The sequence below is a fragment of the Chaetura pelagica genome, unplaced genomic scaffold (genome assembly GCF_000747805.2).
Source record: "Chaetura pelagica isolate M959 unplaced genomic scaffold, ChaPel_1.0 scaffold642, whole genome shotgun sequence".
Classification (NCBI taxonomy): domain Eukaryota; kingdom Metazoa; phylum Chordata; class Aves; order Apodiformes; family Apodidae; genus Chaetura; species Chaetura pelagica.
Genome location: NW_009952704.1, coordinates 1,006,691 through 1,025,151, shown reverse-complemented (window position 1 = coordinate 1,025,151; position 18,461 = coordinate 1,006,691). Strand labels below are relative to the sequence as shown.

General features: G+C 35.7%; 1 protein-coding gene across 1 annotated transcript in view; it reads right to left on the bottom strand.

Annotated features, from left to right (window-relative positions):
• Positions 1-1,577: 1,577 nt before the first annotated feature.
• Positions 1,578-18,461, bottom strand: part of KIF15 (kinesin family member 15) — a 36,914-nt gene continuing 20,030 nt past the window's right edge. The window contains exons 18-35 of the mRNA XM_009994109.1: positions 18,334-18,441; positions 17,854-17,959; positions 17,125-17,290; positions 15,657-15,807; positions 14,588-14,673; positions 14,083-14,158; positions 13,723-13,809; positions 11,648-11,752; positions 10,633-10,755; positions 9,042-9,188; positions 8,007-8,111; positions 7,538-7,702; positions 6,996-7,102; positions 5,157-5,229; positions 4,257-4,294; positions 2,484-2,649; positions 1,933-2,064; positions 1,578-1,646 (exon numbers count right to left, since the gene is read on the bottom strand). Coding sequence (XP_009992411.1) covers positions 1,578-1,646; positions 1,933-2,064; positions 2,484-2,649; positions 4,257-4,294; positions 5,157-5,229; positions 6,996-7,102; positions 7,538-7,702; positions 8,007-8,111; positions 9,042-9,188; positions 10,633-10,755; positions 11,648-11,752; positions 13,723-13,809; positions 14,083-14,158; positions 14,588-14,673; positions 15,657-15,807; positions 17,125-17,290; positions 17,854-17,959; positions 18,334-18,441 — 2,010 coding nt within the window. The remainder of the gene's footprint in view (positions 1,647-1,932; positions 2,065-2,483; positions 2,650-4,256; positions 4,295-5,156; positions 5,230-6,995; positions 7,103-7,537; positions 7,703-8,006; positions 8,112-9,041; positions 9,189-10,632; positions 10,756-11,647; positions 11,753-13,722; positions 13,810-14,082; positions 14,159-14,587; positions 14,674-15,656; positions 15,808-17,124; positions 17,291-17,853; positions 17,960-18,333; positions 18,442-18,461) is intronic.

Genomic DNA, 18,461 nt, shown 5'->3' with positions numbered 1-18,461 from the left:
GGGGCGCGGCCCGTCCCGGCACCGCCCCTGCGCGGCGGGGAGGGTGCGGGGGATGAGAGCGTCCACGGTGGGGGGAAGAAGGTGAAAGGCGAACGCAGCTGCTCATTTTTTTATATATAAAATCGTTTATTTCAAAACTTCAACCCCCAGGGAGTCATATGAAACTATGCGAGTCCCCCCGTAGACACACAACACAGAGAAAGGCTCAGGAGTAAGTGGGATGCTGCAGCATCCCTGCCTGCATGGAGATGGTCTGGAAACAGTCACACAAGGCAGACAGGTGCTCTGAGGAACATTTGTAAACCCAGGAGATGGCGACAACAACAACAATAAAAACGCACAGGAGAGGAGACAACAGCTTTGTGGTCCAAGACAAACTCTTAAGTTGCTTCTAATCTCTTCAGTTACTTGCCTACAGAAAAACAACATTCTCCAGGTTAAGGCCAGGTTTCTTTACTCCTATACTCCACATCAAAGTTCAAGTGGAAAAAAATCTGCAGGATTAGGCAACTTTAAAATTCAAAGATAAGCTGGGGGGAAATACTTCCCCTTAGCCAAATACTGAAGAGACTCACTAGATAACCTGCCCTTTTACTGGACACACATCATTCTCTTCACTCCCTTTCGTTCTGTCACTTGTGGGGAAGGATAGTACTGTATGAAACAGCCAAAACCAGAGTGTTGGTATTACTGACAGGAAAAAAACAAAGCTACACACAAGTGCTTGATATTGGTAAACAAATAAATGTTTTGCATCCCACTACTAAAAGCTATTTGCAATAAATCCTACATGCAGTTTAATTAGCTTATGCTACACTCCCAAAATGTTCTGCATATTTTCAGATCTTGTTTCTTAACATTTCTAACTCTTGTTTGATAAGAAAATGCTTTCAAAAGACTTCAAAAGAATTTCCTACAATGCTAATACAGATGTCTGCTCTAAGTTTATATGAGGGGAAAAAGGTTTTAAAAAGCAATTTCATTAAAACAGAGAAAGAACAAAGCCAAAAGATATTTATAGTACTATTTACAAGCCTATTACTAAATTCACATTCATGCTTTATTGAACAAACTTCAATATGAAAATGATTTTTAGGCAACCCATAAGTATTAATAGTTAATCTGAAAAAATAAATGTTAACCCAGTAAAAACACCCTATGTTTAGCTCACAAAAAGCCACCAAGGAATTGTGCTTTTAAAAAATTTGGCTCTGATGGAAAATTTCAGAAGAGGTAGGAACCTGAGTAAAAGCACAAAAATCCAGGTGTGTTTCCAGTGAGAAAGCTTTTCCTTGGCAAGGCACAAAAGTTCAAGGAATTATCTTCCAGCACTTATGGAAAACCAGTTTTTGAAAAATTATAGGGTGGTCTTAGCACGTCATTGAAAGCTGCCCACTTAGCTGGATTAAAATTCTTCACTAAAAGTTATTACCAGCAAAAAATCCAGTAACTAAACTACTTGATTATTCTAGGACCACAGCAAAAGTCAAGTTTGACAACTGGCTTTTGCTTATTCTGTAGACTTTGTAAACATGGCTCTGTAGTTTTATTTCTGTCATTATAGCTGATCGTGATGTCTATCTACATATGTCAAATTTTTTTGTTTCTTTCAAAAAAGCATTTTCAACTCGTAGTTTCTCAGTCTCCTGTAAAACAAAAAAACATGGGGCTATTAAGGAAATTATACTCACTTCTTCAATCTTTCTTAATAAGCAATAACTGCACTTGTTTGATACACTACACGCTTGAGAAAATAAAATGAGGTGATTCTTGTCTGGGGCCTGTGAGAACACAGACCAGCCATGACCTACATGACTGCATAAAATGACAGGGATCTCTTACTTTCCAAGAGAAGAGCAAGATTTTTTGCTTTCTTTCTTAAAGCTTCTTTGTCAGCCCATTATTTCATCTGTATTCCACTCTGCAACTTACCTCAGCAAGTTTAGCGTAATCTTTCTTCAGTTTCACAAGATACTGAATCTTCTGGTTGAGGTTTTGATGACCAAGTAATTTCCCATTCTCCTCAGCAAGAGAGTCAACTTGCTTCCTCAGCAAGTCCATTTCCTGCAATTAATAAATACATTGTGTACCTCTGAACTGTAGCCCCTCCTCTACAGAAGAAATAGCTCCTTTACAACTATTAATATACTAACATTTCAGTTTGTTGTAACATATGGTGCAAGAGTTGGTTCACTCAGGAAACACGTATTTGTCTTATGTCTCCTTAGGTTCTACACTAGATCCCTCTAAAGGGCAAAGGCATAATTTGAGAGTTGTAGTACAAATTGCAACAGTGATTTCTGTACCCAGAATTCCACTACTGCATGAATCAGCATTTCAAATATAACTAACTGCAAGACAAAACATTTTGAGGGGCAGTTTTTGATTGCTAATTCATTTAGAATATTGTCCAATTACCAACAGTTCTACCTTTGCTAAAAGAGATCTTACTGTACAGACAACAAAAATTATACATATAGAACCTTTCCACTTCTGTCTCTCTCTTCATATGCTTCCTCCAGTTTTGATCTCATTTCTTCTTTTTCATGAAATGCTTTCAGCTCCAAAGCTCGTGTTCGTTCCATCTCCAGAGTCATTTCCAAACAAATATTATCTTTGATTTTGAGGGTATTTTTCATCTCTTCTAATCTACCAATATAGAAGCATCATATAATATTAAAAAACCAACATAAATGGCATACAATTGAGTTAGTAAGTCATCCTTGGACACATGGGCAGTCTCTTCTAAAAATATCTTTTTAAGACAATTTATTTTCCCTAGAATTCACTGCTAACAGAAGGAAAAATTCCATTCTGCTTCACAGCTCTGGAGTTGATACAATCTCTTATCTAGCCAGTGTTCTAGAGCTGCTCTTCTTTTTGGGAAGTGTGCTGTTTCCATACAAGTCCACTCATGAAAAAAACCAGAAGCTTCACCTACAAGAACACTAAGAATTCATTTAAAACATGGAAGTTTGCCAGATGAACTCAGATGCTCTTTAAGTTTCCCCTGAGTTTCTTGTTTGTATGTGGCTTTTCCCCAATAGCCTTGCTGCTCTGAACTTGTTTGCCCTGGTAACAGAAGGACCACCACTTTGGATAGACATCTTGTCTGCTGAAAAAGTTTTAATTAATGTATTAATTAAACCATGGCATCAAACTTAGCAGCCTGCCTACTGGTTGTATGAACTTTAGTAATTTTGCATGTCTATTCAAAGATGCAATCTTTGAATAATTAAATTTGAATAGTTAAAATAATTTTGTCATCAGTTTTGTTTCCCTGCAGCCTGGTGTTTAAGACCTACTTCATAAAATCAGTATTCACTGGCTGCATTTGTCAAAACATTTTGTTGACAAAAGAAGAATCTTCTTCCTCTTTGTTTATTTCTTGTTGGCCTGAGACATCGTAGCACTGTTACACAACATATTTTAGAGACCAGACAGGTATGAAAAAACAATGCATTGGATAGCAAAATAACCCCTAGTAATCAAGATGAGGATTTCTGAAAAAATTATTTACTTTTGAAATGACTATATGCATAAAAACGATCTTCATCCTTAAAAAAAAGTGGCTTATATAGAAGGCATTTCATTAAATGTACATAACTCAAAAACTGTGAGATTCAGCCACTATGAATCCTGAAGCAATAGACATTAAGCAAATAACAACAGCAGCAACATTTTCAAATTAATCTTTATCTGCCAGTGCAGTATTTCTTGACTACCATCCATCTAAGGTGCAAAAACACTTAAATTTTGGGGACTATTTGCACTATAGTGCAGACACTCTAGGAATCCAGTTTTCATTATTCAAGATGAAGTGCAAAAAACTAAAATACATTAGCAAAAAAAGCAAATAATTATATTAAATTGAAAATTATAAAATATTTAAGATATTAAGAAATTAACTGTGTTTTCATTTAATTTGAAAAGGAATGTGCTTAGAATTCACTGCATATAAAAGAATTCAAAGCACAGGTAATTTAAAACAATTGAATATGTCCCTTCTAATTTAATTTTTTCTATGCTTCCATCTATTTCAGAGAATTTACCCTTTCAGAAAATGTAGTAATAGGTGCTACTACCACCTACTGATGAGAAAGAGTAAGAACTCAATGTATCTTGCAGAAGTGTAAACATTTCCAAATTACAGCTCTTACAGTTACAGATCTTGGACTTCCATTGCTTAAATATACTTGTTAATATTAATTAATTTAATACAAGTCTCCAGCTCAATGAACAATATTTAAACTTACTCTGCTTTCATTTTCAGCATCTCCTCAATTGCTTTATTCTGTAAAAGTTCAAAAACTCTAGTTACATTCTTAATGTTTTATGTACATATATATTTAATTTTGTCACTTAACTGATGCTACATATCGCATTCTAGATCCTACTAAAATCATCCTACTGCCCAGAAACTCACATCTCTAGTTAGAGGACAAGGGGTAATGGATCAAAACTGGAAGAGAGGAGATTTAGGTTAGACATTAGGAAGAAATTCTTTAGTCTAAGGGTGGTGAGACACTGGCACAGGTTGCCCAGGGAAATTGTCGAAGCCCTATCTCTGGAAGTGTTCAAGGCCAGGTTGGATGGGGCTCTGAGCAACCTGGTCTAGTAAGAGGTGTCCCTGCCCATGTACAGGGGTTGGAACTAGATCATCTTTAAATTCCCTTCCAACACAACCCATTCTATGATTCAATGATCTCTTAATATTCACTATGAATTTATCTCTTTGTTACATGCACATATTTCCATTTCAAACCAGCAAAAATGACCCACAGCAATATATCTGCCCATTCATACAATGCAGATCTCTAGCAGAGGGTTCTTCTGTCTGGGAGATCCATGGAAACCTCCTGCTGTGACAGTAACTTCCCTTTGGCAGAGCCTTGACATTGGCAAGTGACAGTCTTAACTTTCCAACTCTGTGGAGATGACTCAGATTGAGTGATCTGAATCTATTTTTTATTATTGTGCCATCTGACACCCAGTTCCTTGGTGTTAGACCAAGACAGAAACTTTAAGAGATAAGTATAAGGCCCTGTGTGTCTGTTAGAATTCACTAGAAATCAGTGTTTGTTTCACTACCACAAACAGAAGAAAACATGTTAATACTTCACAGCAGGGATACAGCAACTGACATGAGAACATACCTTGGCAAGTCGTTCTTCAGCAATCTCCTCCTCTTTCTCTTTAATGTACTGAACATCAGGATGCTTCTGATCACTAGGAAATCCAATAATGAGGAAGGTTACTCACAAACAGAGGACACCAGTTGTAAAAACATCTTATCCAGATTAAACCAGTGCACGTGTGTAGCTGTCTTGACATGTTTGTACTCAAGGTTACTGAACACCATGAAATAACTCTGGAGGGGTTTAGACTTTCATCTTCCAATAACATAACATTTTCCTTTGTTAGAGTATAGATAAACTGATGTTTTAATGACAACAATCAAAAGTCATAACTGTATGTTAGACAGCTTTGGGATTGAGGGAATTGTTTTACGAGTTCATGATGTTCATGTCCATACAGACTACAGAAAGCAAGTTCTTTATACAAGTTCATTGCTCAGTGGTCTTGTCAAGTTAAGAAGGTAAAAGATATTTGCATTCAGGAGATTTGGAAACTTTGTTAGTTTTTTAAAAAACGTGAGGTTGGATGGCAGTAAGCAAACACCATAAAATTAAAATAATCCCGAAACCAACACACCATTGGAACCACTTCATTTTGTAGTGTGCCATAAGGGAAGTACTTCATTAATGAACAGTTACTGTAATTTGATGCAATTATAAAATATTGCTATTTTCAGTAAATTGTCACATACCTAGCTAGTGCAATTTGTCTTTCCTATCTGGTATAAACAGGCTAGACAGTAAGTGTATGCATGTGTAGGTATGCATTTTTGTTAATGCTAGTTAAATGCCAGATAAAAGAGTCCAACAGCTTTCGAGAACTAAACTAGAATGTATTTTTCTTTTTAAATTTTAGTACCACCCACTTCCAAAATCCAACCAAATTCATCCTGCTTATAAATGGCTGGGCAAAACTGCAACACATTTATTCTCAGTGGCTTTATATATGAACTTTAAAACCTCCAAGTTTAGAATAATTGCTTATGCTTGAGCCTTTCAAATTCTAGTACTGGTCAGTATATATAATGCAAAGACAAACTGGAGTTGCAGACTTCTCCAATTACAGCCTCTTACAATCAGAATACTTTATTTTGGAAATTTAATAACGTTATTTTATGTTAACTACTAAAACTGACAAGACTGATACTTCATAAAATAGAGATACAAGTTCTGCAATATATTTTTTGCTGTATTTAATAGGAAAAAAAAAATATTAAACTCCTACTTAATGTTAAGTTACTGTTCACTAAATTGCTCCTTAAAAATGAATTAGCATTAAATAAGCAAACAGAATTATCTGCTCCCATTTAAGATTTTTTTTTTCCAAGATCTAAAACAGCAGATAATTTAATTTTTTACTAAATTTAAAGCAAAATCCAAAAAATGTTAAGCCACAAACCAAAATATTTTCTGTCCAAAACTAAGCTGTGCAGATTAAAATTTGAACCAAGTCTCAGGATATCTCCAGTTTGAGGCACACAGCATCATGCCATCTTTTCAAAGGAAGTTCTTTCCTTACCCTCAAAACACAAGATGGAGAACTGGTTCCATTTATGTCCATGTTAAACCTTTTGTTCAAATAATTTGAATGTTTCCAGTCTACTGAATCCAGAACTGCACAAGTGATACAGCAATATATAACACACAGCAATGGCTAGATGTGTAGTTATTTTACATTCTATTTCAATTTCCTTTATAAAACTTCATTGTATTTAAGAATTTGTAATTTAAAGACAAATACATTTTCATAGAAAAGGCTGAGTTGATGTAAGATTGCATTTAAAAGAAAAACTGTATGTTTATCTTTCTTAATTGCTTCAAGTTAAGACAGGTTTTTCTTGTTTTATTTTCCTTTACCTGCTCTTGCTTAGTCTTTGAGCATCTACAAGGCTCTGTAAATTTCTGTTGTTCTCCACCAGTATCTGCATTTCCAAACGCAAGTTCTCCGACTCATTTAATTGTTCCTAAGCAAGCAAAATTGGAAAAAATTTATTTGAACAGAAATTTGTAAATCCTGTGTTCATTTCCAGTTGAATATATTTTTGAGTAAAACAGAAGACAAAACTATTTCTCAAGAAACAAACAGTTCTCTGGCAAAGATCTGCATCACCCTTCTTCCATTTACAGTTTCATTAGAAACTTAAGTCAGAACAGTTTTATCAGCAAAAATGATGTTACCATTTGATATTCATGACCACGAAAAAACTCAGTCCTTGGAAAAACGACATATATGGACATCTCAAGCAAATTGTCACCATTTTTTTACCAGCCTAGGCAAAGAGAAGAACTGCCTTCCTGCTTTAATGGACAGACTACTAAGCAGAGTTCATTAAAAATCTGAACTCTATTCTATCTTACTGTAACCTTAGAAATTGCCTGTAGAGATTAACTTACAGTACCTTCAGCCTTTGAATTTCACAATTTTTAGCTCTTCGTTCTTCATTCAACTCATGGACAAGGTGCTCCAGATTTATTGCAGAGGCCCTCCGATCAGCTATTTCTTGCTCATGAGTTTCCAAGAGCTTTGCCAAATTCACATCAAAATTAGGGGGAGTTTTTGGACACTGGCAAGGTAAAGGAAACAAAACACGCAAAGTATTAGTAAAGAACTGTTTCCCCTACGTGTTGGTGTCACAGCAGTTGGTTATATGTTTTAATACTTAATTTGAGATACATGTTAGTAAATTCCTGGCAGACAAATAATCAATAACAGATTTAAGTTACAAACAAGATAAATGGCATTCGGCCATTCTGGATACACTGCCATTTTTGGTCCCTGCTTGAAGCCATGCTGTAAAGTTCACTAGTCCTTTTCAATGAGTTTTAACAGTGATTACAAAGCAAGTGTTTCTCTCACAAATGCCATACCTGAGGAAATGTTACTGATGCCGAGTCTACAAAGCAATCAATTTGCTTCATTTTTAGTTCATATTCATTCTTCCTCTTCTCCAGTTCTTCTGTCATTTTGTCCAACTATTAGAGAGCCCAGTTAGAATAAGCCCATAACACACACATAATATTAAAGAAAAAGGCAGCCCCATTGCTATTTCAAGCAAGGTTACATACACCAATAGTTATTTTAGAATACTTCAGATTTCACTTTCATAGCTGTTTATATTACTTTAATAATTTAAAATGCATATAACAAGCATTAAAAAAAATATTTATGCACTGTTTATGGTTGCAGTTAATCTGACCTGTCTTCTTGTTGGAATTTTTTTGGCTTGCTAATAAAATCTGCCTTTTAAAGGGCTCCCTAGCACAGAAAAACTATTATAACCTTTGTTGGTAAACATTACTGCTCAAAACATTATTTGACACAAACTAAGATGGTATAGACTTAATTTTCCTCAAAGAGAATATGCTAACATGACAAAAGGACTCTTCTTTCCAAAATAACTTATCTTTATTTTACAGTTTATGCCAGCACAAATATATTACTTAGTACTCGTACAGTTGTGACAACTAAAGCTAGAATTTGGACAAAGGCTTAACCATAGCTATTTGGTTTACAAAAACTCCAAATCACTCTCAGACTGAATAATTTATAGAGATAAACAATTGTCTGCAATATATAATGATATAGATTGTGGATAAGTGTTAAGGAGAGGAAAAAGTAATTTTTTAAGTTACACTGCTTATAACCTCAGGTCTCTCTGTTATTATAGGCAATGGTAATTTTCCTGTGCCTTCAGAAGAAACATTTTCATGATCTCCAGACACCATTTCCAAAGCATTTAAATCTAACCTTTTTTCAGAAGCTTTTGAACTATTACTTTGCTTTTACAGAAAAGAGCATTGCTTGTCACCAAGAGCATACAAGGTCCCCTGGAATTACATGTAAAACCTTTTCCAGAAGCTACAATGAACCGCATCTCCCGCACAAGAAGTTCCTTGTTTTACCTGTTCTCTGAGTTCCTGGATGAGAGCTTCTTTCTTTATGACATCTTCTTGTGCACACTGAAGCAATGAATTATGTTTCTTAGACGCCTCTGTCAGTCTTATCAGCTCATCAGTGGTATGTTGCAGTTCATCGCACAGGAGATCTCTCTATTTTAAGCCATTGATTGAGTAAAGAAAGAAAAGCTGAAGTTATTGCTCCAAAACAGTTGTTTCAAGATGTTTCATTGTTGTTGCTAAGATTGTTAACAGCTACAAGCACCTCTCTTATCCCTCCACTTTGTCATGACGAATTGTGCCAAGAATTTATCTAGATGTTTTATTTTAGCACATTTTCTGTGCCCATTTTCTGGGTGTCAGAACAAAAACGAGAACTTTCGTACAGTATTGTTACAGTTAGATACTTGTGGGAGATGTCTGGCATCGACCACTGTTCCAAAATATAATGTATACTTAAAAATAGATAAACTTATTTAAATAAGAAGCCAGAAAAGAATGTTTAGAGTTTAATGCATGCCGAATTAGATTCCAGATTTTTTTGTGCACTGCTATTCTGCAGTTACCTCTGGATTTATCTAGACTACCACTCTGACAGGGCATCATACCTATACAGTGTGTTACCCTAGAAGGAGAAGCAGTACTTAGTATTTTAAATGCCACCTTGGATTAGTTCTTCTTCACAACGCAAGAAAGCATGAAGTAAATTGGTAATAAAATTATGTACAAAGTGAAAGGAGAAACACTATGATTTTATCAGAAGCCAGACATGCCGAAGGATAACAATGTAGTAAGATTTGTTACTTCAGTTTAAAAAAAAAACAACAAACCACCAACACCACAAGAGTGTGAGCCCCCTGGGAGACAACTCAGTTTAGAATTCTAGAACGTCAGATTTAGATATGGTTATTAATGAAGATAGTATTATTAAATGTAGTGGAAATCTATTTAGGAATGGTTTTTGAAAGGCCAACAGTACTCTGAAAGACTATTGGTTCTATATGATCAGACTAAGCGTAGTAATATGACAGATGATCTTGTAAAAATTACTGTCAGGAGAAGTTGGTGGTTTTGACTGATGGGACATATTCCTCAAAATAATGGTGAGAGCAGTAACAGGAAAAATGGAGCTTAAAAAGAGAGATACAATTTTAAAAAGCAAAACTGCAGTTGAATCAACTATGCATTCTAGATGTGTTCCCAGCAGGTGGAGCTTTTAGTTAAAATTATGAGTAAAGAAAAGATGTTACTGAATATAGAAGCAGTGGGGAGATAATTAAACATAATATAATTTCTTAGCTGCATCATCTAAATTGCCGTTAAATTCAGCTGATGACTCTTTAGTGGCCTTAACAAAACTAAGCCATGCTTTTAGCATATGTTTTTATGAAGTAGCTTATAAAATATTTACGTCGAGTAGTGTGATATTTTAACAGAATTTGTCAGGTATCTCATGAAAAATTCCTTTAAGAACAGCATGATTAACTTTAGTTTGAACTAAAATGAGGTTACGTTTTACACAAGTATTTTAAGCAAAACCACATCCAATTAGTCTATGAAACAAATAATCATAATACACAAACATTAATGTTTTTACCTCAATGTTATCAGCTATTTGTCTTCTCTCCAAGGTTTCCCTAAGTTCTTCAATCTTCTTTTCCTGATCCTCTATGATTACTTTGCTTTCTTCTTTTGCAGCCAGAACGAGATTATATTTGCACTACGAAAAGGATTCAATTTTTTAGAATATTTCAGGAAAACATGTTATCAAAGAAAGCTGACAAACTAACTAGAAATAAATGAGTATCACAAATCTTAGGATGACAACTACAAAAGTTTAAAATCTCAGTGTCAATGACTAATACTAGAATGATATATCATACTTGCTAAATCGTACAAGCTATGTTATTAAAAATTAGTTGTCGGAACAATGGAAAAATATTATTGATTTATTATGTATCAGCCACAATACATATAAACCACTAAAACCATCGTTGTAAAAAAACCCAAAGAAACAAAAAAACCCATTATTAAAAAACAAAACACAAAAATGAAATCTGTCTCATCAACACTTTGTCTGTAGGACCTTTTGAATTCACAGTTCATGCATATAGAGTATCTAAAGTGTTCTGTGGGTTGCTCTATCAGTTTGCAAATCAAACCCATTTTAATAAAGGGGATGTATCATATTTATCTATACTTATTCAAATAGTTTTAGTTCTTTATACTTATGTTTTCAGATGTAGAACATAGTATAAGCAACATAAAAAATTTACTCCCTCAAAAATAAACTTACAATTCATCTTCAATTGTTGAAGTCTTAAATTGCCAGTTTCTGAGAAAATCTAAATGTGACTGTCAGCTGAGTGTAGTTTACAGGATGTGAACAGGTCCCCTTAGAGACACTGCTCTTTACCCACCACATGGAAAGAGTTCAGTTTCCAAGACAGCCTTAGGCATAAAATGTTCAAAAGATTTCAACATGTCAAAACAAAGAAGCTTCCTTCTAAAATGCTACAGCAAGTTACGCCATTTGAGACCCATGATAAGACATGTCATTGCCTTCCATTTCTGAAAAGCTACACCATGTCCTTCAAAATGACAGAACATACATTTATATCCTCGAGCTCTCTTGTCAGACCATCTATGGATTCAGTTTTATGATTAATTGAAGACCTCAGCTCCTGGATCTGTCTCATCAAGTCAGTTACAACTTCCTGCAACATAAAGAAGTTAATCCTGACATATATATATATTTTACACATATTTTATTACTGGACTTTCTTTGATGCGTAATTTGTCAATTCCAAATTTCAAACAGCCATTTGAAAATGGTGCCTGAACACACACATGTAAAGCAGTAACAGAAAATATGTTGTTATATCATTGGCTTTTGTTCTAAGCACTTACATAAAGAATTAACCAGCTGTGTTCATTAGAAGAGCAGACTAGCCTTCTGATTTAGTCTCAGGCTGTAATGGGTTTCCAATAGGAGACTAGAAGTACTATAGTTCAAGGTTACATTTGTTTGTAATGGAAAAAGACACATTCCAGAAACACCACTGCACTAACAAAACCAGATTCTTCTGACCTTATATGTGTCAAATGTTTTGGTTTAGTGTATAAAAAAGCAAGCTGGTTCATGGTCATCCTCCTGTCCACAAGGACCCCCAGGTCCCTTTCTCCTACACTGCTCTCCAGCAGGTCAGCCTCCAACCTGGGGATTGTTCTTCCCCAGATGCAAGACTCTACCCTCATTAAGTTTCTCCCCACCCAACTCTCGCCTGTCCAGGTCTCACTGAATGGCAGCACAGCCTTCTGGTGTGTCAGCCACTCCTCCTAGTTTAGTGTCATCAGCGAACTTGCTCAGGGCACACCCTGTTCCCTCATCCAGGTCATTGATGAAAATACTGAACAGCACCAGACCCAGTACCGACCCCTGAGGGACTCCACTAGTCACAGACCTCCAACTAGATTTTCTCCCATTGACCACAACTCTCTGACTTCTTCCTTTCAACCAGTTCATGATCCACCTCACCACCTGACCATCAAGACAACACTTCCTCAGTTTATCTACAAGGATGCAGTGGGAGACTGTCAAATGCTTTACTGAAATAAAGATAAACCACATCTATTGCACTACCATCATCTATCCACCTACTTACTTCTTCACAGAAGGCTATAAGGTTGGTCAAACATGACTTTCCCTTGGTAAAACCTGTTGACTGCTCTTAATGACCCCCTCATCCTTGATATGCCTAGAGATAGGGCCAAGAACACATTGTTCCATCACCTTTTCAGAGATGGAGGTGAGGCTGACTGGTCTATAGTTGCCTGGGTCCTCCTTCTTGCCCTTCTTGTAGACTGGAGTGACATTTGCTATCCTACAGTCCTCAGGCACATCTCCTGTTGCCCACAGCTTACCAAAGATGATGGAGAGTGGCCTAGCAATGACCTCTGCCAGTTCCCTCACCACCCACGGGTGCATTCCATCTGGACCCACTGATTTATGGGTGTCCAGACTGCTGAACTGATCCCTAACCCCATCCTCATCTACCAAAGCAAACTCCTTCATCCTGACTTCTTCTGGGGCTTTAGGAATCTGGGGCTCCTAGGGAGAGTCTGCAGCAGTAAAGGCAGAGGCAAAGAAGGCATCCAATACCTCTGCCTTCTTTATATCTTCTGACAGCAGTGTTAGTTGTATCTGCAAATTTATTATAGGAAGCTTTGCTATTTAAGCTTTCAGAACACTGGAGCAGTCTTTTCATGTAGAAGTGCTTTGATTTTATTAATAAAGATACCTACAGTCACATTCTTGCAACACCTTTCTTATATTTTTAATAGCCTATTACAACGTGACACTGACTGGAAGGCCCTATTAATCACTGGGGGAAATATGCATCCCTTATTCATTGAATGTTTTGTCCAGCAGACAGCTTTGCCTTGATTTTTATTATTTGTTTTTTAACCTTCAGTTATTGAGTTTTTTCTGAATGAATACCAGATTCCTACTATCCTGCCAACTCCATACCAGAAGAGGTATTACTTATTTTACCTAGGTAAACAGGCAGGATTGCCTAGAATCACAGAATTACTAAGTATCACATAAAGGCTCTGGGCTTTCAACTCTACTATAAAACATAGTTACCCACAAAACTGGGCATCAGTAACAGAAATAAGCCCAAACCTTGTCTGCATCATTTGTCTTCTGCAAAGAAACAATCATCTCTTCAGCAGCAGCCAGCTCCTGTTCCAGTTTCTGCAGTTTTGCTTCCTAGAAGAAATAACAATTGTGAAGGAGAGACTTAATTACTTTTGAAGTATGTTCGGTAAAGCACAAAGCCATAAATAAAAAAGTGGAAGGAACTAAGTTGTTTATCTTAACAGAAAAATTAAGCTGTAGATTAACAAAACAACCTGAAACTTTAGAACTTGGCATTTATTTTGCTGGTAATCTACAGAACAGTCAGTTCACCACTAAAATTGCTAATGATGCACAAGGAAATCCATGAACACATAATTTAGTCATTCAGTTCTGCTGTTGTACCTGCTGCTCACACCGTGTCGCCATCTCAGAGGATGGTTTCTCCACCTGTGCTTTCTCAAGCACTTTCAAGAGCTCCCTGGAGAAGAAAACGTATTTCTAGTGAGAAATACAATCAGAATATAAGAGAACTTTAGCAAGATTCTAGTCACAGAAGTTTATTCTTAATTTTTTTAAGAGTTCTTTAATTATCAGCTTCTCAGTATTACACAAAAGACTAGTAGTTTAGTAACTAGCCCTACACTGCTATGAGTAGTGGAACTTTCTCTCTGACATGACGAACTGTACTTACAATGAAATTGTATCTCAAGTTAATTAAGTATGTTAAAATGGAGTGTTGTTCTAAGTTGGCTAAAATAATAAAAACCCCAAACATTATTTAATTATCTTCACCCAGCAGGGGAAAAACATCTCTACAAACAGGATTCCCATCTGAATACAAAACACAGCATAGGACAAAACCAGTGAAGTCAGATGAAGATACACCTCACCACTAATTGAAACTCACTTTGAATTGTTTTCTTTGTCTTCTTGTAATTGTAATGTTAGTTTTTCATTATGTTCTTTTTCTGTCTTCAGTAGTTTCAGAAGGTTCTAGAATATCAAAATACGTGTTGTTATAACAAGTTGCAATAGAAGGGCTTTAGAATACTATGAATGAAAATAAATAAATAAATCTAAACAAAATTCCTAAGATTACTAAACTTGTCATCCAAACCTTAAATGGAAACAGAAAGATCTTTTAACTTGTCCAGGACAAACATAAAAGTTAACTCTTCTTTATTTTAAGCAATCAGCTTTTTTTACCTGCTGTTAACAATGATTTAATATAGCTATAATGTTCCTCAATATCCAGGGCTTTAAAGGGAGAAATGAGAATGTTCTACTGCAGATTAATTTTTTGGGGGGTCCTTTTCAAATACTAATAAGCAGTTCAAGATATTAGACTACAAGAAATTTTAAAATAATATTTTTCAATCTGTCACTATTCCTTTAAACAATAAAAAGGAAAACTTAGAGCAAACTTGCTGAGCAGGCACAGCGTACACTGCAGAGAAGCAGGCAAAATAATTTGCAAAAGCCCTTGAGCAACCTTACTGCTGTTTTGCAGTCACTGCAGTCTGACAGGCTTTCAAGGACAGCATCATCTAAATTGCAGGACAGTGACACCTCCCCCCCCAAAAAGCACCTAGATAATTTTTAGTAAAATCACATCCACAAGGAAAATTTTTAAGAAACCCCTTTGTAAAGACAGTACAAGTAAGTCAGTATCAGGATTCTTTCCCAAAGCAGATTTTTATTCCTTTATAATTAATCCATCTCCCTTGATGTTTCAGGAGCAGTTTCTTCAACTGAAAAATATACTGCTTCATCAAGGTACTGGGTATGTCTTGTAGCCTGAGGTTGCAAAAATCTTATGCTAAATTTTAATAAAAAATGGGCACATCTTTCAAACGAGATAACCAGGAAACATTATTACTGTGGAATCTATTATTGATAATACAATAACAGGAACTGAACAATCTGGCTATAAGTAACTGTATATAAAAGTCCTTTAAAAGCCTTGACTGTCTTACACAAAGCTCAGTTTTCATTGCTTCTGCTTCTTGTTTTCTGTCCTCCAGTTGTTGCTTCAGCTGATCTGTCTCAAACTTCGCTACTTCCTGCAAATTGTCATAGTCATCCTGCAGGCTTGCTTTTTCTTCAAGAATTTTTTCGTGTTCCAGCCTTTGTAAAAAACAAACCCACCACGATGTTAAGATACAGGTTTGTTTCATTATCAAAATACTTCAATTAGTTGTATTTTATAATCTTCAGATAACATACAGAATACAGTTATTTTAGAAAGAAGTGACTAACATAAATGGTATTTTTTTAAAACTCAGAAACCCCAGATTTATGAAGGGCACAGGAAATTTAAGTGGCTTTGGAAGAGAAGACAGAGTACTCTTTCTAATTCCTAGAAATAATTTACTTCCTACCAAAATTCTATAGAAATTTCAGTCACTGTGTCTCGACAGTGATATTCACCCAGTTTAAAAAATATTTTTTTAGCCAGTTATTGGACAAACGACTGTTAGAATGATCCTGACACTACCTACATCCGCTTAGCTGGTATCTGGGTTATTTATCCCATATAAGATCTTTATATATGTTATGATCAAGCCTGGATTATTCCCCTCTAAATTGTTGCCCTGAGAACTTTCATTTGATTTTTCACAAAAATGAAAGCAAAGAGGAGTAGAACAGCAGCTAGACAAGGGGTTATCATGTTATTAACGAAGAGCTTATCAAAAGTATACCCTCCAAAAAGTCAGTACTTCTACTGGCATCAATGAAACCCCAACGTTTAGTTTCAAATCCAGGTTCCCAGTCTCACAATGCATCACTCAAATTACGTCAGCTAAGACATGATCCACTATAATGCAATAACATAGTTCAGCTTTCCAGGAAAATAAAACAACAAACGACACACACAAACCCCAAATCCATCAAAATAAAGAAAGAACACCACCAAAACCCAACATAACTAAGTCACTCACTGATTTTCCACTCCCCATAATAATGGCTATTATTGAATATAGTGTAGCGAGCTTTTCAGGCTTCAATAGTCAAACCTCAATTTATTTTTATGGTTTCTTTCTGCTTGCATTTTTAGAACAGCATCATTATGTCCCCTGTTTTATGCGACCAGACTGAGAAGTAACAGTTAATTGTTAAGACTAAACTGGAAAAAGCCCAAACCTAAACAAACTATGCTTCTTCAGCTACTTAATTTTTGAAGATCAATAAGCTTATAGGTATATCCTAATTATGGGAAAATGCTACAGCATTAAGGAAGCCTCATTTCACTGTGTTCTCCCTCATGACTCTGAAACAGACATGGGAAGAACTGAGCAAAAAAATAAGCACAGGACATAAAACTCAAAATAAAAACTTTCAATAAGAAATATAAAGAGCAATTCACATGCAGAAAAAGAACAACTAAATCACTGAATGCATATAGAAGGGAGGCTAAGGCATTTTACTAAACTGTCAACATACCTGACACTGTCCAGCTGGAACTGTACGTCCATATGTCTACCAGAAAGCTGACTCATTTCTTTCTCTTGCTTTTCCCTAAATGCACTATATTCCAATTTTACAGCAGACAGCTCCTTGTCTGCAGACTGCAGGACAATGCGCAAGTCACACACTTCACTTTTTAATACTGTCAAAAAACAAATATTGTACATGTTATTTGGAAAACTGTATTACATAGAGGACAGGTAACACTACAGAATATCCTGGGAATCTGAAAAAAATGTTTATGTTTTCAGTGGAATTATCTTTGAAGGTCCCACACAAAAAGGGTTAGTAAATGGAAAATGTTATTGGAACACTGACTTTAAGAACTAAAGAGCACTGGCAGAATTGAAAACATTCCAGAAAATAGCACTTCATTTCCCCAGACCAACAGAGGATTTTTCCTTTATTTTTAGTTATTTTTTTTTTAAAATACTGTATTCTCTATACTCTTCACATTCCAAGTGAATGAAGAACACTTTTCAATATTGTATACTGTGTATATACTGTAGACTGGGCAGAGAAAAGGTACTCTGCAACTATCAGAGATTTTTTAACTTAAAACCAGATTTTAAAAAAGATAAAAATCAAATCAGTATGACTTTAATATCTTAAACCCAAATAGTTACTCAGCATGTGATATCGTTGATTCAAAACATTAAGACACCTCAAAACTTCATAAGGAATTTCAGTGTTACACAGACTTACTATCAGTCTTGCTTTGACTGTCTTGAAGTTGCTTTTCATGCGATTTTATCTGCTCAAGGAGCTCCTGACGCTCTTTACTCCAGTCATTCCTTTCAGATGAAAGAAGCTTGAGAAGTACAATTTTTACATGGAAAGAAACATAGGAGTAATTTAATATCAAACAAGCTCAGAAATGTAACATTCAAAATAAAAAAACCCAAGCCTGCAGTGTTACATTACTACAACTATATTAGTACCTAGAAAGGCTGGACCAGATAACCCTTGAGGTCCATTCCAACCTGGCATTCTATGACTCTAGGATTAAATTAAGTTCTTGTCTTTGTGCACAGCCTTGAGTTATGATGCTATGTATATTTTTCAAAAATCTAAATGCAGATAACACTGCAGACCTTCCTAAATGAGACAGCAGCAGGAGTGTGGTACATATCACCTTGTCATACATACACACTGACATATAGCCCTGTATTATTGTTGTCTCACCTCCTGTATTTGTGCAGAATGATGCTCCAGTTTATTAATATGCTGCTGGAGTTTTATATTCTTGCTTTCCTCTTCATCCAGCTTTGTCTGCATTGTGTTCAGTTGCTCCTATGACACAACAGACACTC